Source organism: Cibotium barometz, chromosome 3, assembly GCF_041138505.1.
Source record: "Cibotium barometz isolate CiBa-2024 chromosome 3, ASM4113850v1, whole genome shotgun sequence".
NCBI classification, from domain to species: Eukaryota; Viridiplantae; Streptophyta; class Polypodiopsida; order Cyatheales; family Cibotiaceae; genus Cibotium; species Cibotium barometz.
This window is the reverse complement of record NC_141048.1, coordinates 32,328,710-32,351,000: the sequence shown is the minus strand read 5'-3', so window position 1 is coordinate 32,351,000 and position 22,291 is coordinate 32,328,710. Positions and strand designations below refer to the sequence as shown.

General features: G+C 44.9%; 1 protein-coding gene across 1 annotated transcript in view; it reads right to left on the bottom strand.

The window, feature by feature from the left end:
• Nucleotides 1-21,174, bottom strand: part of LOC147639966 (keratinocyte-associated-like protein) — a 44,505-nt gene extending 23,331 nt beyond the window's left edge. The window contains exon 1 of the mRNA XM_086775714.1: nt 21,017-21,174. Coding sequence (XP_086631840.1) covers nt 21,017-21,035 — 19 coding nt within the window. The 5' untranslated portion in view covers nt 21,036-21,174. The remainder of the gene's footprint in view (nt 1-21,016) is intronic.
• Nucleotides 21,175-22,291: the final 1,117 nt, after the last annotated feature.

The following is a 22,291-nucleotide window of genomic DNA, read 5'->3' as shown; positions in this document are numbered from 1 at the left end:
TTTACTTGGGACATGGATTATGATATCTGGACTTATGGGACTGTTTTGTCTCGCCCATTTACTTGGGACATGGATTATGATATCTCGACTTATGGGACTGATTTGTCTCGCCCATTTATCTTGGGACATGATTATTATATCTGGACTTATGGGACTGTTTTTGTCTCGCCCATTTATCTTGGGACATGATTTTGATATTGGTATTATGGAGACTTATTTAGTCTCGCCCATTTCTTTGGGACATGGATTCTTCACTTATATTGGATTTTTGAGACTGTCTCGTCTCGCCCAATCGATGGGACATGATTATATCTTGAATATATGGCTTGAAGCTTAAAGTTGCGGACAACTTTTAAGAAGCTGGGGAGGATGTCACCAGCCTGGACATTTCCGAGTCTGAAAGGGGTCTGGTGGACTCCAAGATGTTTAAATATTTGGAAAGTACAAGCTTTGGGAATGGGGGATTATCCTAGAATACAAAGGACCACACTCCTAAAATTTAGGAGAGTTGCTATTTTTGGCCCGACTCCGATGGAAATTCTGTTCGCGTCATTACATCTGGAATTGAGCAGATACCAAGAGTTGGCAAAGTGCCTATGACAGAATGTCTACAAGTTGGGATATTTTTAGAGGTAAAGATTATGGAAGGACCCATCTCTTAGATTGGGACATGTGGCAAGAAAGTGGACCAAAGTGAGACAAGTGGCCTGACACTTGTTAGAAAGTGGATCAAAGTGAGACAAGTGGCCTCACACTTGTCACTTCAGCTATTGTGTGGCTCTCCACTTGTCATTGTAGCCTTCTCTTGCCATTTTAGCTCATGGGAGGTCCAAATCTATAAATTGGAGCCCTCTCTCTTCATTAATGGAGGCTCTCTTGCTGCACACTAGCCTCTACCACCGTTACAGGTTGCCCTAATGATGGCTACTCTCTTTCTCTCTCTTGAAGGCTGCCCATGAAGAATACCGGCTGTTGGGGACTCTTTTGGAGGCTTCCATCGCGAAGAAATACTGAAGGCAAGGGTATTTAATCATTTATTATGATTTCTAGCCATTGTACTTGTTGTACTAGCATTTGTACTTGCTATACTTGCCGTACCAACCCTTGTACTGGCTGTACCAACTTCTGTACTTGCTGTACCACCCATTGTATCGGCTGTACCAACATCTGTACTTGCTGTACCTGCTGTACTAGCCACCGTACCGACTGTACCAACCACTGTACCTGCTGTACCAGCCAATGTACCGACTATACCAGCCATTGTACCTACTGTACCGGCTGAATGGAGAGTTTTACTTGATTCATAACCTTTCTATTGCATGAAGACCCGTGGTTTTTGGGGAAGAATCAGTACCCACACGGAGGTATATGGATTATATTGTTGGCTCGGCATTTCTACAGCCTATGTTCCGGCTTGGTTGCCTCGTGTTGGACTGTGTTATGGCATTTGTATATGGATAATCCGGCATCTCCCGTGGGGAGAGTAAGGCCCTCAAAGCTTGTACATGATATTATTCTCCTTGGGTAATAAAATACTCCAAGGGGGGAGTCGGCCCATTCCGGCCTCTATGCGGTGTCACGTGTGCAAGCTCCATTTTCAACATTTGTGGATGTTTTGTCCGGCTTTTATGTTTTATGCAAAGTGATGATGGATATGTGTTAAGGCTGTGGCCATGTTTCAGTGTTTTAATATGCATTGATGGTATCAACAAGTGTGTCAAAGGCCCTAGTCCCCTGCGCACCCGCCGCGAGTTTCACTTTAACTCTTGCATGTTTGTGCAAGAAAAATCCTCTATCTATTGTTATCTGTTGCAGGATAGATACTTTGAGCAATTCAGATATCTCTCTCTTTTGGCCGCAAAGCCACTAAACTAGTTTATGGTTTTGGTATTCTATATGATACGAAATCATTTTTCTATTAGCAATGAGGATTTACTAGATTTTAATGATGCTTTTTGTCACTATGCGTATATCTGACAATTCTATTCGTGTCAATCAAGTTTCTCGTTCCATGTTTATCGGGCTGGACTATGTTCTTGGCTCCCTTTTATTCAGGATTATTGTGGATTATACATCAAGCTAACAAGCAAGCTATATGGAGCTCTCTCTCAAGATATCTTATGCGTATGTTGATGAGATATTTCTTTTGGCTTCATGACGAAGCTGGCAAAGGAAAACAAGTTAAGTATACTTTGAGTTTTATAAAGTTGATAATTTTTGCCAATTTATTGTAAGTGTTTTGGACACTTAACCCTTGTATGTCTGTACAAGGAGAATTGTGTGTTGTTTGTTTGCCTTGAAATGTTTCAGGTAAACATTATGATTGAAAAGCCTGGTTATATGGTTTTTCTTACGGATATGTCCAAGGACTATGGACAAAGTTTTTGGCATATCTTTGCTCGAGGATTTATACATATACGATGGTTTGGCGCATCTATATGGTTATCTTTGGCTCGGTCATTCTTGGGCTTTATATACAGCTCTTTGGCTTCCTTTACTGAGATAAAGTATGTTTTTGGCTTCTTGTTCTATGGGATGCAGTGGATTTTTGGAATTTATGGATATCTCATGGATCGAGGATTTTCCTCATGGATTTCTTTTATAGGTCGAAATGCTTGTAAAACTATTTGTCGCAAACATGTTTATGGAGAACCAAGATATTTATGCCTATGACTCATTCTCATCTTATGTTCTACACTTGAGCCCACCTCTCCTTCCAGGTCTGTGATCAGAATACCACCACGGAGTGCATGTGGTAGAGTGAACTTGAGCCCACCACTCCTCCAAGGTGTGTGATCAAAGTACCAACACGGTGTCACATACACTCTGCACTCAGTGCATGGTGACTAGATGGCTCATCATCAGAAGTGCAACAGTTGTACAGTTTTAGAACCCAATAGGATGATATTTGTCGTACGCCGTGACCCCATTGTACATCCTCAGTCCAAGACAAGTCAGGCACGAGCTACGTAGGTCATTCCTCAGCCTTAGCGGGTCCGTCAGTCAGTCAAGTCCCTTAACCCACTTGGAGAGAATCATTCATGCATGTAGAGTCAGTAGAAGCCTTAGGGTTTGCATCAGAAAGCACTCTGCATCCTGCATAATATGCATGCATATGCCTGTGCATCATTTAGAACATCCCAGAAGTCTTAGGAAATTTACTAGGATTTATCTGGTATTTTTTTCATATTTAATAGTATTTATTTAGCATTATTTGCATTATTGGGCATTTATAAATATAAACTTTATTAAATGACCAACCTCCAGTTAGTATAAATAGGCTTGCATAGAGCTTAGTTTATCATTCAGTCTTCATTGTGCTAAGAGCTCTCCTCCTCAGCCCTAGGAGCATCATTGCTTTCAGCCCTAGACTAATCCAGCCCTTGGAGCTCATAAGCTTGCTTCTCCAGCCCCTTGAGAACCCCTTGCTTCAGTCAGCCCTAGGCGCCTGCTATCAGCCTCAAATCAGCCTTGATTCAGTCCACTACAATCTCTAATTCAGCATACAAGTCTGCGTTTTCCTGCATAGTACCTGGCCGCCTGCAGATTCTGTCCAGCCGTACAGAAGTACTCTGCGTTTCTGTCCAGCAGCATCAGTACCCCTGCAGATTCTGTCCAACAGTAGCAATACCCTCTGCGTTTCTGTCCAGCAGCCTCAGAACCTCTGTGTTTCTGTCCACAGCAGTTTCCAGCCTTGAATCCACAGTTTGCAGCAGTGTCCAGCCTTCTGTGCATCATCCATACTTGCAGCAGTCATCTGGTGAAGGTAACACAGCATTCATAAGTGTTTTCAGCATTCTAACTAGTGTAGAACAGTCCACCTTCTTCTTCTCTCAACCTCAGGTATGCAGCCCTTCCTCATGCCCTTGGGAAGAGTGCATAGGCTCGAGATCAGGTCATCGAGGTGTTTCTACAGCAATGTACAGATCAGCCACTCTCCGATCCTCCGAGATCTTGTGTTTGGCTTATCTACAGTCCACAGTCATTCTCTCTAAAGAAATAAAGCAAATACTATCTCGTTATCGGGATAGGGGGCCCTTCAGTGGGTAATTCGCGACCCAATCTGGTGTACAGTTATCATATCTCTCTCTCTCATCTCTTTAAAGTTTGAAGTATTGAAATGGATTGCTAAACTCACGAAACTCAGGATACAGAAGACGGTGTGTGTCACCAATTGGCCGACCATTTGGTCCATTCCCACATTTTTGTGTCTCGTTCACTTGAGGCCAGGCCGGTGTCTCATGTGAAGAGGCCCGTATTTTGCTGACATGGACGGGAGCCAGACTGGTGCCACCCGTGTGTTAGCAGGATGGTGTCGTATGGACGGGAGCCAGATCAGTGCCACCCGTGTATGACCTGGACTGTGTTCGATCCATGGGACTGTCACGCCATGGAAGGGCCAGTATTCGTGCCGTGTTTTACCTATGGGACTGTCACACCTAGGGAAACTCGTGCCTGGAACTGTGTCTTACCTATGGGACTGTCACTCCATAGGAAGACCAGGATTTTATGTTTTTATGTCGTGCCAGTTTTGTGCCGACAGATATTTTGTACATGTTCCATGAACGGGAGATATGTCCATGTTACTTTTGCACATGCACACATATTTTGCATGCTTGAAACTGTTTTCGCATGACATGTATTCGTGTGTTTGCCTGCCTGACGTGTTACTTACTGAGCGGGGACGCCTGCCAGTGAGTCGTGAAGTGTGCCCTGTATTCTGACAAGTTTCAGTGCATGTGAACAGGTGGTAAGTATATGGTACATGTTGTTAAATGTTTTAAATACTAACCCTTTGATTTATAAGGTGAAGTGTTCACATTCACTTAAATGTGGGCACCACTTTGGGCACCCACTTTGGGGCCAAGGTGGGGAGCCCCATTTAAGTGAGTGTGGGGGTGGGCAAAGGCACCTACCCAAACTCCCCCACCCTCATGCATGCGTGGGTATTATCAACAGTTAACTCCACCTTAATTTATTAAAAGAAATCTCTCCATCAAGCGAAAAAGGCCATCGCTTCTTCCTGGCGTCACCCCTCGTAAGCTTCCTGACGACGGGAGTCTTGCTACGCTTGCTGCTGGGGGTGCTTATGCTGCTGCTGCCTGCGCCTAACTCTCTACAGGCGGTCAGCACAGAATTGCAGGTGTGCTACACACACAGGCTGCGCATGCCTCTTTGAGGCGGCTGCTTCCTCTACAGCCACCTCCTACTCGGCTGCTTCTACAGCAACCAGGCGGCTACTCTTCCCAAGGGCTGCAACAACAGGCGACTGCACACACTTCAGCCTGGTGCCCTTCCTCACAGGCGGCTGCCCCACTTCAGGCGCATCTCTGTTTTCCTATGCTGTTGACTGCGCCTCCACTTCTACAGGCGGCTAGCATTGACTTGTGGTGCGCTTCACACATAAGCTTTGCTGCAGGCGGCCATCTCCATACAGCATACGCAGCCCTCTACAGGCGAATCCCCTGGTCTTGCAGGCTGCGTGTTTTCACCAGCAAACTGCCCTTTCTTTCCTCTCCAACAGGCGGCTATTTTCCCTCGTACAGCAACTAAACCTTAATAGTCAGGCGGTTGTGCACTATTACCTGACGGCTGCAGCACTTACTGTTGGTGGCTTCATCATACCACAAGTGTTGGTTTTCTTTTACGGAGGTACCTGCCTTGGTGGTTCACCACGAGGCAATTGCTTCTTCATCACCTGGAAGACTTCATCATTCCACAAGTCTTGGTCTTTTATCAACCAACTACAAGGAAGTGATTTTCAGATTTGAGTAAAGCATTTAATGTTTAAAATCTGGTAAAAGATTCGTCCCGCTCGGCCTACACCCGTTCGGTGCCGGGTTGTCCAAGCTATATGGGCGAACCTCGGTCCAAAGGTGCTGAGATCGGGAGAGCCAGGCGTTAGTACGAGAGCGCCTGTCTGTGCGTGGTCTCGGAACACCAGTGTGGTGCTCTCCGCGGAGTCCAGTGAAAGCACAGGACCGTAGTGATTGGACCACACTAGTGGTCGTTCTGCTCCGAGTTTTTCTACATCGAAATTCGAGCTATTTGTTTAGTACTGTTTTCATATGTACATGGACATTATCTGGTTCTCAGAACCCATGGAGCATTGTATTCTTTAAATACTCCCAATAAATATATCATATATTGAGGGGGGGGTCGGCCCGTTCCGGCCCCAGTGCTGGTGTCCATCTTTCCATTTCTGTTCATTTATTTTTCAAGTTGTTTTAAGTTGTCCATTTCATATTTGTGGTTTTAAAGTTGTGCTATTAAACGTGTAGGTGTCCAATTGAGTCTTTCCCACTTGACGGGATCGGTTTCATTGGTATCAGAGCACGGTTGTTTCCCTCTTCCTAGTGGGGAAACGAACCTGTGTATTGGACATCCCCGCTTTTAGCAAACTTTGAACACAATGGACAGCCAAGGCAACCCTTTGGAAGTACCAAATTCGAGGGGTCCCTCTAGTGCTTCTCGTGGGTCTGATGCCCTGCGAGGTAGACACAAGCCTCTTGAAAGGGTTCTGGATAGTGAATCCAAAGGTCAACTGTCTCCAGGAAAGACAGTTATGCTTGAACAAGACCCTGATGCTATGAGGGCTGAAATGGAACATATGAGAAAACTTTTGCAGGCTCAAGAGCAAGAATTGAAGTTTTTGCATGAAGATCCTCATCTGCAAAGTGCTATTGAAGCCAGGAAGGCAGATGCTATGGTTGATGTAACCTTTGAATCTATGGCTCGTGAAGTGGGCAAGAAACCAAGGGAGTTGGCACTTGCCTATCTCCTTCGCAAAGGTGATATCAAAGAGGGGGATGACGGAGAACTAAAATTCAGAAATCCACCTCGTTTAAAGCATGGAGATCCTGCATCCCAGAGGCTGAAATCTTATATGCAAAAGGAAGAGGTGACTGTCACCTCCCGACATGCATCCTCTCCCCAAGGCACTAAGCCTGACAGATTTATGTATGCCAGTGCTCATGGAGGGCACGAAAGTCACATGCATGCAAGATATGTATCTCATGGTGACAGGTCTGCTTCCAGAAAAATTTTGCCTTCTGAGTTGTCTCATGGAGAGACCATGCCATATGCAGGTAAGTCACATGCATCTGAGCTTCGAGTTCGTGGAGCACATGCCACCGTGCCCCATGAAGCTTCTATGACGGCCCATGGAGCCCATGCAGACAGGGCTACCCCGTTGGATAAGGGGAAAAGAAAAAGAGAGGACCATGAGCCTCATGCTAGGAAGCTCAAGGAGTTCAAAGCAGGTGATAAGTCTGTCAAATTTGATGTCTTTCATGGTGAACATGATGCTTCTAAGGTGCTAGCGTTTGTGGCACAGTTCGACATTGCTTTTAGCGATGAAGACTTTACAGAAAAGTCGAAGGTGCGCCATGCTAGTATGTTTCTGAAAGGCACTGCTGCCCATTGGTGGATCACCGAAAAGATCACCAAGGATCCCATCTCTACTTGGAAGGATAATTGCCTATGTGTGGTGAAGGATTTGCGTCCAAAGGTTATGGACGAATGTCATGCTCCACCTTATGCTGGTCATAGAGGTATTATGCCTACTACTCGCATGATCCAGAGGTATTTCTTTTGGCCAAGCATGCGTAAAGACATTGAGGCTTATGTGCGTGCATGTATCACTTGCCAAAAGGTGAAATTTGATAGGCAAAAGCCTCCAGGTTTGCTTCAGCCATTGCCTATTCCCTCGCAACCTTGGGAAAGTATTACGATGGATTTTATTATGGATTTGCCTAGATCCCAGCATGGGAATGATGCTATTTGGACTATTGTGGACAGGTTTAGCAAGCAAGCTCACTTCTTGCCCGTCAAGAAAACCATTAAAGCTGATCATATGGTAAAGCTTTTTCTTGCTAATATTTTCAAGCATCATGGTATGCCTAAATCCATTGTTGGGGATAGAGATCCCAGGACTACAAGCCTATTTTGGAGGGCTTTGTTTGATAATATGGGTACTAAGCTTGAGTTTTCATCAGCTTATCATCCCCAAACGGATGGCCAAAGTGAAGCTGCAAATTCAGCCGTGTTGGATTTATTGAAGTGTTATGTGGCAGATCAAAAGAGTGCATGGGAGAAGTATCTTCCACTTGTTGAGTTTGCCTACAACAATACGATCCATGCTTCCACAGGAAAGGCTCCGTTTGAGATTATTTATGGCAGAGTGGTCTTGCCACCCATCCTTCGTACTAAGGATGAGATATTTGCAGCTGATGAATATGTTCGTGACTTGGATGTTGCCTTTGGTCAAGTGCGGACAGCCATTGCAAGATCTCAGGATAAGCATAAAATGGCTGCTGACAAGCATAGAAGGGACATGGAAGTCAAAGAAGGTGATTGGGTATTGCTGAAATTTGAGAAGGCTAGGCTTCGGAAGAGGCCAGGACGAGAAGGATCATATCCTAAGCTTTCTCCTCGCTATTATGGACCCTTCAAGGTGATTCACAAGATCAATGAAGTGTCCTACAGGCTTGCTTTACCTAGTCATTGGAAGATTCACAATGCTTTTCATGTGAGTCTATTTCGGAAATATGTGGGGCCAGATCCTGATGAGCCTGTCACAGAAGATCCGCCAGAGATTGAAGAGCTTGAGGAGATCCTCCAGCCAGAACAGATTGTTTTTCACAAGGAGAGAAAGCTACCTGCAGGAAAGCTTTCCAGGAGATACCTTGTGAAGTTTAAGAATTATTTGCCTATTGATGCCAAGTGGGTAAATGAGGATTATTTTGCAGATTATCCGCAATTGTTGCAGGCATATCTTGAGGCTTTTAAGTTGAGGTCAACTCTTTAGAAGCCCGGGGGGATGTCACCAATTGGCCGACCATTTGGTCCATTCCCACATTTTTGTGTCTCGTTCACTTGAGGCCAGGCCGGTGTCTCATGTGAAGAGGCCCGTATTTTGCTGACATGGACGGGAGCCAGACTGGTGCCACCCGTGTGTTAGCAGGATGGTGTCGTATGGACGGGAGCCAGATCAGTGCCACCCGTGTATGACCTGGACTGTGTTCGATCCATGGGACTGTCACGCCATGGAAGGGCCAGTATTCGTGCCGTGTTTTACCTATGGGACTGTCACACCTAGGGAAACTCGTGCCTGGAACTGTGTCTTACCTATGGGACTGTCACTCCATAGGAAGACCAGGATTTTATGTTTTTATGTCGTGCCAGTTTTGTGCCGACAGATATTTTGTACATGTTCCATGAACGGGAGATATGTCCATGTTACTTTTGCACATGCACACATATTTTGCTTGAAACTGTTTTCGCATGACATGTATTCGTGTGTTTGCCTGCCTGACGTGTTACTTACTGAGCGGGGACGCCTGCCAGTGAGTCGTGAAGTGTGCCCTGTATTCTGACAAGTTTCAGTGCATGTGAACAGGTGGTAAGTATATGGTACATGTTGTTAAATGTTTTAAATACTAACCCTTTGATTTATAAGGTGAAGTGTTCACATTCACTTAAATGTGGGCACCACTTTGGGCACCCACTTTGGGGCCAAGGTGGGGAGCCCCATTTAAGTGAGTGTGGGGGTGGGCAAAGGCACCTACCCAAACTCCCCCACCCTCATGCATGCGTGGGTATTATCAACAGTTAACTCCACCTTAATTTATTAAAAGAAATCTCTCCATCAAGCGAAAAAGGCCATCGCTTCTTCCTGGCGTCACCCCTCGTAAGCTTCCTGACGACGGGAGTCTTGCTACGCTTGCTGCTGGGGGTGCTTATGCTGCTGCTGCCTGCGCCTAACTCTCTACAGGCGGTCAGCACAGAATTGCAGGTGTGCTACACACACAGGCTGCGCATGCCTCTTTGAGGCGGCTGCTTCCTCTACAGCCACCTCCTACTCGGCTGCTTCTACAGCAACCAGGCGGCTACTCTTCCCAAGGGCTGCAACAACAGGCGACTGCACACACTTCAGCCTGGTGCCCTTCCTCACAGGCGGCTGCCCCACTTCAGGCGCATCTCTGTTTTCCTATGCTGTTGACTGCGCCTCCACTTCTACAGGCGGCTAGCATTGACTTGTGGTGCGCTTCACACACAAGCTTTGCTGCAGGCGGCCATCTCCATACAGCATACGCAGCCCTCTACAGGCGAATCCCCTGGTCTTGCAGGCTGCGTGTTTTCACCAGCAAACTGCCCTTTCTTTCCTCTCCAACAGGCGGCTATTTTCCCTTGTACAGCAACTAAACCTTAATAGTCAGGCGGTTGTGCACTATTACCTGACGGCTGCAGCACTTACTGTTGGTGGCTTCATCATACCACAAGTGTTGGTTTTCTTTTACGGAGGTACCTGCCTTGGTGGTTCACCACGAGGCAACTGCTTCTTCATCACCTGGAAGACTTCATCATTCCACAAGTCTTGGTCTTTTATCAACCAACTACAAGTAAGTGATTTTCAGATTTGAGTAAAGCATTTAATGTTTAAAATCTGGTAAAAGATTCGTCCCGCTCGGCCTACACCCGTTCGGTGCCGGGTTGTCCAAGCTATATGGGCGAACCTCGGTCCAAAGGTGCTGAGATCGGGAGAGCCAGGCGTTAGTACGAGAGCGCCTGTCTGTGCGTGGTCTCGGAACACCAGTGTGGTGCTCTCCGCGGAGTCCAGTGAAAGCACAGGACCGTAGTGATTGGACCACACTAGTGGTCGTTCTGCTCCGAGTTTTTCTACATCGAAATTCGAGCTATTTGTTTAGTACTGTTTTCATATGTACATGGACATTATCTGGTTCTCAGAACCCATGGAGCATTGTATTCTTTAAATACTCCCAATAAATATATCATATATTGAGGGGGGGGTCGGCCCGTTCCGGCCCCAGTGCTGGTGTCCATCTTTCCATTTCTGTTCATTTATTTTTCAAGTTGTTTTAAGTTGTCCATTTCATATTTGTGGTTTTAAAGTTGTGCTATTAAACGTGTAGGTGTCCAATTGAGTCTTTCCCACTTGACGGGATCGGTTTCAGTGTGAGCATTTGTGTGACAGGATCATCCAATATAAAGACTTCCGCTGCATCTCACATTGGTATCAGATTCAGATTGTCCACACACACCGTATCCTAGCGTGGGGGCATCCTTGGATGGTTAGATTGCGTTCCGGCACAACCACCGACTTCAGCATCATGTCTACAGGAGAGAGTACTCATCAACCGGAAGACGTCTCCCCCGAAGGAGACCTCGTTCTTCCGCCTACAGCAGACACCATAGCTCTTCTTCGAGCTCAGAACCAGCTTCTCATGGAGCGTCTCCAACTCTTGGAGGCAGTAGCAGCACGTCCTTCTACACCTCCAGCAGCACCCGACTACATCTCCCTCTTCTTTCAAATGGAACAACAAAGGAGAGAGGACGAGGCCCGAAGGAAAAGAGAAAAAGAAGAAAGACGGGACTATGAGGAAGCCCAACGCAGGATCGACGAAGACCGGCGTCAGGCTGAACTCGCCGCTCGGGAACACCAACGTGAGCTTGATCGAGAACGTATGTTACTCAAACACCAACGGGAAAAGGAGGCCATACACTTGAGGTATCAGCAGCTCTCCTCAGTCTCCCCAGTCATAGGTGTCACCAGCCAGCAGTCCGCGGCAGCATCAACCACCATCATTCGCAGTCAACCAAACTTCAGTAAGTATGATGGTAAGTGTGATCATTCATCAGTTAATCAATTTGTTCATCAGTTTAATGCTCATTTTCCATTAGCTAGGATCATAGACCCACAAGACAAAGTCCACTTAGCGGCTCCCCATCTCACTGGTGAGGCAGTCACTTGATGGCAACATTGGTCTAGTATTCATAGTACATACAGACCAGGCCACAGGTGTCACAGCCTTTGACTGGGACATCTTTGTCCATGACCTGAAGACCAGATTTCTCTCGCCCCAGTACATGACCGGTCTGAAAGACGAGTTCTATGTACTCAGACAGAACGGATCCCCAGTGCTTCAGTTTTCCGGTAAGGTTATTACTTAAGCATATCAGTTAGGGTTATCTGAGCAGGCTAAGATGGAGCAATTCATTCGTGGATTGGACTCTAACATTCGGTTCACAGTTCATAACTTTGAACCAAGTACATATGACCGGGCTCTGACTCTCGCTCAAAATAGTCCTAGCTCTAGTTCACGGGGTAAGGAATCCAAGCCTAAGAAGACCCCTGAGGAAAAGACTAAAGCAGGCATTACTGGAGGTTATCTTCCTCCAGAGGAGCAAAGACAGTATCAGTCAAAAAACAGATGTTTTTTCTGTCATACCATTGGGCATGGTAAGAAGGATTGTCCAAAAAGACAAGCAGAACAAGCCTCCAAAGAGCCTTCTGCCACAGTTGCCGCAGTATCCCCCGCTCCTCCAGACCTGTCTGGTACCACCAATGCGGTTCAGATCTTACCTTCTATGCATTCCATGCCATCCGTGGTACTTGATGCTAAGCAGGAGGGTGAGGCAACAACCACACAGACAAGCCTGATCCGAGCTTATGGCTCTGCCAAGGGCCGACAGTTCATAATCCTTTTTGACATGGGCAGTTCAGAGGACGCCATCTCTCCCCAGTTGGCTACCAACATGAGCTGTACCTTAGTGCCCTATCATTTGGAGGTAGACGGGTTTACACCTGGTCTCTGCACCCACATCTCTCAGAAGGCACAACAATTTTCTTTTCAAGTTCAAAAGGCCTCATTCCAGCGAGATTTCATTGTCTCTCCTCTTTTGGGATGTGACATGATCTTAGGAATCCAGTGGTTTCGTCAGTATGAACCTATTCCCAATTGGGGACAGGACACCTTTATTATCTCTAAAGGTTTTCCTGAGCCTGTCATGATTGGGGGGGATAGGAGCATTCTTGGCATTCCTATGATTTCTCATCTCCAGGCCCGACGAGCTATATGCAAGGGAGCAGAAGAAGCATTAATTTATGCTCAGACAGCTTCTATCTCATCAATAACCGCTGTCTCGTCATCTTCAGTCCCTCAGTTAGCAGATCTCCTTTCTCATTCAGACATTTTTAAGGATGATCTCCTACCCAGTATCCCACAGTTAGCAGAACCTCCTAGCAAGTTTCCCTCTTGTATTTCCAAGACTTTCAAGGACAAGCTAGAACAGCAGTCAGTTCTCAAACATTTGAAACATGTTCCTTATGGACACATTTTCCCAGTCACCACAGACCACCAAGCACTTGAGTGGCTCCCGACGATGCCAAGTGCCCAGTGGAGTGCTCAACACACTAGAGAGGGTCAACTCTTCCACCAGGTTGGAGGAATGATCAAGCACATCCCTGGTCAACATAACCCAATAGCAGATATTCTTAGTAGAAAGACCAGCATCCCGACCAGTCAGGAGTCTACCATTCTCAACATCTCTGGAAAAGACTTAGAAGATCAGTATGTCGATTCCATAGAGTTTGGTACTCAACCCAGTTTGGCCCTCAATTTTGAGCCTGGCCATCATTCAGTTCACAGACACGCATGTAAGTTTAGACGAGATATCCACTTCAAGGAAGGGGATTGGGTCTCTCAGTGCATCATGAAACAAAGATTGAAACAGGTGGGCAAACATTGTCCCAAGCTTTCATTCCGTAGTTTTGGCCCTTTTCCAATAGTCAAAAAGTTAAGTGATGTCTCCATGAAGTTAAAGTTGCCTGCCAATTGGACAATGCATGATGTTTTCCATGTTTCTTGGCTAAAACCATATGTTGGTCCAAAAGTATTTGATGTTTCAGATGAATAGCAGCCAGACGTGGTAGACGAGGCACAAGTTATTGAGCCTGAGCAGATCCTTCTTCATCGATGGAAGCATGGTTCCGATCGACGGATTCGTCAGTTCTATACGAAATTCCGAGATCGAGGCACCCACGAAGCCGTATGGCTCGACGAGGAGTTCTTCCAGGAGTACCCCCCAGTTATTGGCCGACTACTTGGAAGCCATGAACCTGCCACCAAGCTAATCAAGAGGGAATGTCACATGCACTCTGCACTCAGTGCATGGTGACAAGATGGCTCATCATCAGAAGTGCAACAGTTGTACAGTTTTAGAACCCAATAGAATGATATTTGTCGTACGCCGTGACCCCATTGTACATCCTCAGTCCAAGACAAGTCAGGCACGAGCTACGTAGATCATTCCTCAGCCTTAGCGGGTCAGTCAGTCAGTCAAGTCCCTTAACCCACTTGGAGAGAATCATTCATGCATGTAGAGTCAGTAGAAGCCTTAGGGTTTGCATCAGAAAGCACTCTGCATCCTGCATAATATGCATGCATATGCCTGTGCATCATTTAGAACATCCCAGAAGTCTTAGGAAATTTACTAGGATTTATCTGGTATTTTTTTCATATTTAATAGTATTTATTTAGCATTATTTGCATTATTGGGCATTTATAAATATAAACTTTATTAAATGACCAACCTCCAGTTAGTATAAATAGGCTTGCATAGAGCTTAGTTTATCATTCAGTCTTCATTGTGCTAAGAGCTCTCCTCCTCAGCCCTAGGAGCATCATTGCTTTCAGCCCTAGACTAATCCAGCCCTTGGAGCTCATAAGCTTGCTTCTCCAGCCCCTTGAGAACCCCTTGCTTCAATCAGCCCTAGGCGCCTGCTATCAGCCTCAAATCAGCCTTGATTCAGTCCACTACAGTCTCTAATTCAGCATACAAGTCTGCGTTTTCCTGCGTAGTACCTGGCCGCTGCAGATTCTGTCCAGCCGTACATCAGTACCCCGCATTTCTGTCCAGCAGCATCAGTACCCCTGCAGATTCTGTCCAGCAGCAGCAGCACCCTCTGCGTTTCTGTCCAGCAGCAGCAGCACCCTCTGCGTTTCTGTCCAGCAGCCTCAGAACCTCTGCGTTTCAGTTCAGCAGCTTCCCTACATGCCTGCGTTTCTGTCCACAGCAGTTTCCAGCCTTGAATCCACAGTTTCCAGCAGTGTCCAGCCTTCTGTGCATCATCCATACTTGCAGCAGTCATCTAGTGAAGGTAACACAGCATTCATAAGTGTTTTCAGCATTCTAACATAGTGTAGAACTTGGGAAGAGTGCATAGGCTCGAGATCAGGTCATCGAGGTGTTTCTACAGCAGTGTACAGATCAGCCACTCTCCGATCCTCCGAGATCTTGTGTTTGGCTTATCTACAGTCCACAGTCATTCTCTCTAAAGAAATAAAGCAAATACTATCTCGTTATCGGGATAGGGGGCCCTTCAGTGGGTAATTCGGGACCCAATTTGGTGTACAGTTATCATATCTCTCTCTCTCATCTCTTTAAAGTTTGAAGTATTGAAATGGATTGCTAAACTCACGAAACTCAGGATACAGAAGACGGTGTGAGCATTTGTGTGACAGGATCATCCGATACAAAGAGTTCCGCTACATATCACACACGAAGTACACGTGATAGAGTGAACTTGAGCCCACCTCTTCTCCAAAGTGTATGTTCTGAGTATCGACACAAAGTGCATGTCGTATCAAGAAAGAAACTTTATTTATATTCCGAGTCAAGAACTCTGATAATAACCAGGCATAGGCATAAGAGCCAACTGTGTCCTAAATATCCATAAATCCATAAGCTAAGTCGAACAACTCTGACATTAACGAGACACATGCACAAGAGCCAACCGTGTCCCAAATATCCATATATCCATAAGTAGCTTTAAGTGCCTGTGAAAATAAAATAAGCAGAATACATAGCCACAAAACATCTTGCCATGCCATTGGACTGCATAAGCTGCCATAGCACCCCAACAAACTGACCCGATCTTATTCAAATTGGCTTCACACATTGAGTACCTCCGTTACATATCACTATTACACTTTATAACCTAACAAACACTCCCTCAATTCAAATCTAGACATCATCATGTAACATGCAGAAGCTTATAGACATGATTATACTTTGATAATAAATATTGAGCACCTTGGTTCCTCACGATTGCACAATGTAGCAGAGATAAGAGTGCACAATGTAGCAAAGATAAGAGTCTGAGAGAGAGAGAGAGAGAGAGAGAGAGAGAGAGAGAGAGAGAGAAGAACAACAAAGACAAGGTACACCCAATTGGGTCCCAAGTATCCTTTGAAGGCCCCTTGCCAAGGACTATTGTATTTGCTTTATTGAATGATGAGAAAAAGACTGATTTTCTATCAGTACACCTTGGCTGTAAATCTGCAGCCTGTAGTGTCCCAAGTCTTGACCTTCAAGTTCACCTTGCTTGGGTTCTTCCGTGGCTGTCCTGGCCCTTGGATACCTTCAGCACTTTGTGAACTATGAGATGATGAGAACCCTTGACAAGCCTACGCTTTTATAGTTCTCTTTTATGCTGCTCGGTGGGTTACAAGAGGCTGTCAGCCTGTTTATTAATCCCACAACCTGTTTATATGCAGCATGGGTAAACCAATGGCCCTGCACTCTCTGCAGTTCTACATGAAGCTATATGCTTAGGTGCCTTGTATCTGGCTACAAGCCCATCAATGCTCGGAACACATGTCACCATTCTACAAGGTGACTCATAGTATGGATTGGCATTGTTCCATGTGTAGGACTTGCACTTGACCAAGACCATGTACGGGACATGTACACTTGACCTTGGACGCTTAGAGTGAAACCCTGGCTGGTTCATCCCAGACTGAGACTCACAAGGGACCTATAACCACTCTAGGTCCTGCACCTATTGTACATCCAAGTGCGGGATGCACGTGACATCCCCTTCTACTTAACTTGATGGAAGTTGCAAAGCCTCCAAATAGTCCGTCAATAATGCCAGATAATCTTCGAAGAAATTCTTGTCAAGCCAGAGTGCTTCATGTGTCCCTCGGTCTTGAAACTCCATGAGGAACTGTCTTTCTTTTCAAATGGAGCCATGCTTGAAACAATGCAAGAGAATCTGTTCCAGAACCACAACTTCAGCTTCGTCGTTCCTGTTTATCATGGATATCGGCGAGAGAAGGCCCAATATAAGGCTTCAACCAACTGACATGGAACACATCATGCATGGTCCAACTGGGAAGTAGCTTTAGCTTCATAGAAACCTCACTGATCTTCTTTAGAACGGGAAAGGGTCCAAAGCTCCTAAACGATAACTTTGGTCATCACTTACCACCTGTGTTAACCTTTACTTCATAATCCTAAGATATACCCAATATCCTTCTGAGAAGATAACATCTCTTCTGTCCTCGTTGGCCTATCGAGTGTAGGCTGCCTGCACTTTAGCCAACCTGTCTTTCACAGGCTCCAAAATCTCCTGGTAAGACTTCGTCAAACTGTTAGCTTCAAGCACTGAGAACGACATCTTAGTCAAAAAAGACTGGAACAGTCTTCCGAATGCTTCCTCATATGGAGTACTGCCAATTGCTGGAGAAAACAAGTCATTCAACAGAACTTGAACTAACGGCAAAAACTATTCCCACTTACCTTGTTGGTCGTAAACATAACACTCCAGCACGTCCAAGGTTGTTAGAGGCGTCAGAGGCGTTTGGTACGAGGCGGGTATGGTACGCGCCTCGAAAGACTCGTATTTTTTGGAGACGTTAGAGGCGTGTTAGAGGCATCTGTTATACACACACACACACACACACACACACACATATATATATATATATATGTGTGTGTGTGTGTGTGTATGTATGTATGTATGTATGTATGTATATATATAGTGATAGATAGATATAATATATATAGTGAAAGTTGAGAGAGAGAGAGAGAGAGAGAGAGAGAGAGAGTGTGTGAAAGAAAGAAAGTTGTATTAAACGTCTGCAAAAGAGAGAGAGAGAGAGACTAGAGTGTGTATGTATGAGCCTTGAGGGAGGGTGTGTATGAGAGAGGGAGAGAGAGTGTGTGTGTGAAAGAAAGAAAGTTGTATTAAACGTCTGCAAAAGGCCAAAATGACCTATGAGACCAAAATAGTCCATCCTCGTCATCTGGATACATCATCAAGATTCAAGGATACAAAGTAAAATGAAATGAACCAGTAGAGTATAGAGAGAGCTCCAAAAGTGGGTATAAAAAACATCATCATCCTAGTGTGTTTGAACTTTGAACTTTGAACTTTGGGTCTTGAGAAAGGCTTAAGGGAGGGAGGGAGAGAATGAGGGAGAGAGTGTGTGTGTGAGAGGGGCTGCCTTGGGCCCTTAAAGTCCCTGTCTAAAGACTCACACCAGCCAAAATATATATATATATATATGTGGACGCCTCGATCGGATAGTCGTACGCCTCGAACGCCTCGAACTGTTAGAGGCACGCCTTGTAACAACTATGAGCACGTCGAACGCCAATTGATTGTAAATCTCCGTTTGGCCATCTGACTGTGGATGGAATGCACTGCAAAAATTCAACTTAGTTCCAAAGTTATCAAATAATGCCCTCCAAAAATGACTAGTAAACTCGATATCTCGATCTGACATAACGGTCCTAAGTATGCCACCTATAGGATACTAATGCCTGATAAACAACCTAGCAACATCTTCAGCAGTAACGTTCGCGTACTTGTGCGTCATTTCATCGAGTTCTGTATAAGCGAGATACATCCATGTGGATTGGATGTGGGACACGGTTCCTTTCTTGCTCAAGGCATCGGCCACTGGATTGGCATTGCCTGGAAGGTACTCTATCATCCCACCCAACAAATAGAGTAAACCTCATAACACTGAGATGTAAAGGAGTCTGGTTGTGACAAGGCAAGATTAGGAAGGAATTAATCATTCTTTCTTATGTCTAAAGGGAGTCTTGTATGGAGTGTATCCACGTGGAAAAGAACACTAGGATCCACTACATGTATGGTTTCCAAATATATCTATATTCCTATTTGGTGGATTTCTGGACTAATTTGAGAAATCAATTCCAGGAAGGAGGAAGAATGAGACGGTGGATTGCAGATGATCGGAGAGTGTTATGTTGTTGCTTGGTATTTGCAACTATGATTGTGTCTATATGTTTTGGGTAAGGCGGTTATGCTTGCCAGATGTGAGGTGAAGCTTCTTTGCTTCGCAGAGACAGTTCTAATGAATCTTGACGTCATACACACATATTTTGTAGAAATACAAATTCACGATTTGCCTTGTCAGAGGCATAACCTATAAACTGTACATCTGCCACATCAAAGGTGTGGCTAATGAAGTGGACATCTGCCATATCAGAGGCTAGTGCACTCACTCCACAGCAATCCTGAGTTCTGGATAACTATCCCATCAGAAGCTAAAATATTTATCTCGATGGAACCCTATAAACCCGCACATGTGATTACTTCTAGCGTCCCATACCACCAGAACATACCCCATATACGTCTTACAATCCATCACTCCTCAGTGTGCAAGTCTTTCGAAAGATTTTCTAAGGTTGCTCGCAATCTCTTTTGGCGTACAAGTTGAATCTTCTCGGGATAATAAATCTATCTGAGAAACCTCCTAATTTCAATATTAGCAAAATCTGTTCGACCCAGTTCCAATAGAGAGTCTTGATGTTGGCAAATTTCGCTTGCATCTTGATTACAACGATTAGAGCCTACAAAGCATCTCTCCACACTACAAGTTCATCCAAGAGATTTACAACAACGCGTGGACTGAGAACTTATGTCTTCATTCTCGGCCATTACTTGTACTTGAATTTTAGTTGTAATACTTTCATCTTGTGCATAATACACAACATTAGTTTTAGGACTCATGTGTGTTGTGTGTTCAAACCCTAGCCCATAGACACGAGTGTTCTACGAGAACGGTCTTCAGTGGAAGCACCTACATTTCAAGTATGTTTCTCCGAATCCAGTACAGAGGAGGATGAGACAACAGCTACAGAAGATCTCAATGCAATAGTGGAGTTTCCCATGTCTTGAAAGCATCCACTGGCAAAGGATGCCAAAAGAAGAACCAATAGCTCTAGTGGAGACAACAGTGGCAAGAGGCACGACCAACGAGAAGAGAGATGAGCCTAAGGATGGACCAATAGAGCAAAAGTGCATGGTTTTCCCCAATACTCCAAGTTTAGCAAGAGGGGATGCCACGTGCACACTTTAATTTGGTGCCACCTAGTCGCAATGATTCCATGTAGCCACCTAAAGAGTAAGTTTACATGTTGTATATGGGCAAGCATAGAAATTAATGCACAGCATTCAAGTGTCCATATCTATTTCAGATCCCAACAATCATTGTATATACATCACATTTTAGTAATTTACAATAGGAGTAGATTAGGTAAAGGCCATCTCTCTTCAACTTCTCTCTACTACTTTGCCGTCATTGTGCATGTGATTAGTGTTAATCTATGTAGCTCAGCGTTAATCATCATTGCTTACGCTTCTCCATAGTTAGGATGTTACAAGATCTAAAATGAACTCATTATAGATATTAATGTTTTGGAATATACGCTAGTCTAGATCTCTCTCGTCTTCTCTATTGTATGTTTTCACGAGTTGATTAGCGTTAATCTCAAGTTTGCTTAGCATTAATCAGATCACGTTTTGTTGTCATGCAAGAAGAATTGCTGCAGAGCACTCCAAGAACCTACCAGGTTGCAGCCTCTCAGGCCATGGGAGGGGTTCGAAACTTCAATCCCTGTCAAGCATGAAGATGTCCACCCCTTTTGAATCAGGTCCAGCCTCATGAAGCAGGAAGCTGTTTGCAATATTTGCTTCGGGTACATGGCACCTCTCTCTCTCACACACACAATCACCATACAAGAGTCAGACTCATCTGACCACAGCCATGCAGTCATCAAGAATGCATGTGTCTCAAGCACACCTCTCTCTCTTGCGCGTTGGACGCTTCTAACCCCAGCCATAGTCATCAAGAATGTGAAGTCATTATGTGTCTCAGGGGCATATGTGTAGTCCTTGATGCAGGAGAATATATTTTGACTCACATTGGTGCATTAGGTTACACTCAGAAACTGAAATGAAAATACAAAAAGAGCAGATCTGAGACTGTTCACTTTATACATGTGAGTATTGTACAAGGGTTTGCACCATCGCCGCCCCCCCCCCCTTCTCCCAACAACACACACACAGTCTTCGGATCAGCAAAAGCAGAGAGTATGCATTCGATGCACTCACCAGCCGCAGCTACGGCCATTTTTTGGGATTGCTCGAGCCGCCCGCTTTCCTCTTTTCAAAGCTTGGGGAAGGACGCTGTAAACGTTGTGTAGGTTTCTGAACATGACCGAACTTGAAAAAAAAAATGTAAATATCTTTTATCCCATTCAATATAATCTTGCAGTTTCTTTGATTTATGGTCAACGATCAAATGGTTTAAATCTAAATCACAAAGGTTATTTGTGTTTGGGGAAGATATAAAAATATATATCGGCTCACAACCCATACCCACGTCGCACAGCCTGATGGCATCGAACCTGGGTCCTCGCAATGGGATCCAACTGTTCTACCAACTCGTCTACACGCTTGTGGGCTCCAAAGGTTATTTGTCATAGATTTGGGCTTTTTATACAAAAAACCTTTGAGTTGCAAAGGTTATTTGTCATAGATTTGGACTGCTCCCTGTTCACTTATACTACCCCGTACATCGGATTGCATCTTCCAACTGAAGTGAAATATAACTACTGAGATGGAATTGTGCATCCAGAACAACCCTAAGAAAACGTGAGCCCAAGCAAATACCTGGCAGGTATCTCCTCTACCGGGCCCGTCTCGCAAGGAAAGCGAAAACCAAGATTTGCTTTATCGGGTATTAGGTAGGAGCTGCGTGCAAACAGAACACCCTTCAGTGATATTAATATAGTAACATGAATTGTAAATGCATGAATATGGTGTACCAAGAAATCTGTAATACCTAATGGGATTGGTGGTAAAGCAACTTTGCCACCTACTACTACTAAGTCGCTACCCCACCAGGTTAAGCTAGTATCTACCACTGCATTAGGTGCGGTTGAACCGGGAGCAGAAGCATGAGTATTTTGCACCCACTGAGCAAATATGGGTTGTAACTGAATAGCGGTATTTGAAAACATATCTTGGGAACGTCCCAAAGCATGCATAGTATCGTTTTATGAATGTATAGGCTGAAACTACGGAAACCTAGAAAGATGCAGACTCAGTTAAGATGTGTGATGGCTTCTCATTACTCCCACCTAAAGGTTAGGCCATAAAGGGTAGTTGGAATGGAGTGAATCATAAAGCTCAGATTAAGATTAATCTCATACAATGGCCATGAAGGGTAGTTGGAATGGAGTGAATCATAAAGCTCAGATTAAGATTAATCTCATACAATGGCCATGATGCCTAAGTGAGTTAACCTCCCACCACCAAGAGGATGGAAACATCCTTCCATAGGCCTAGGTTGAAAGCCATGAGACTCCAAGTGTGTGTGTGTGT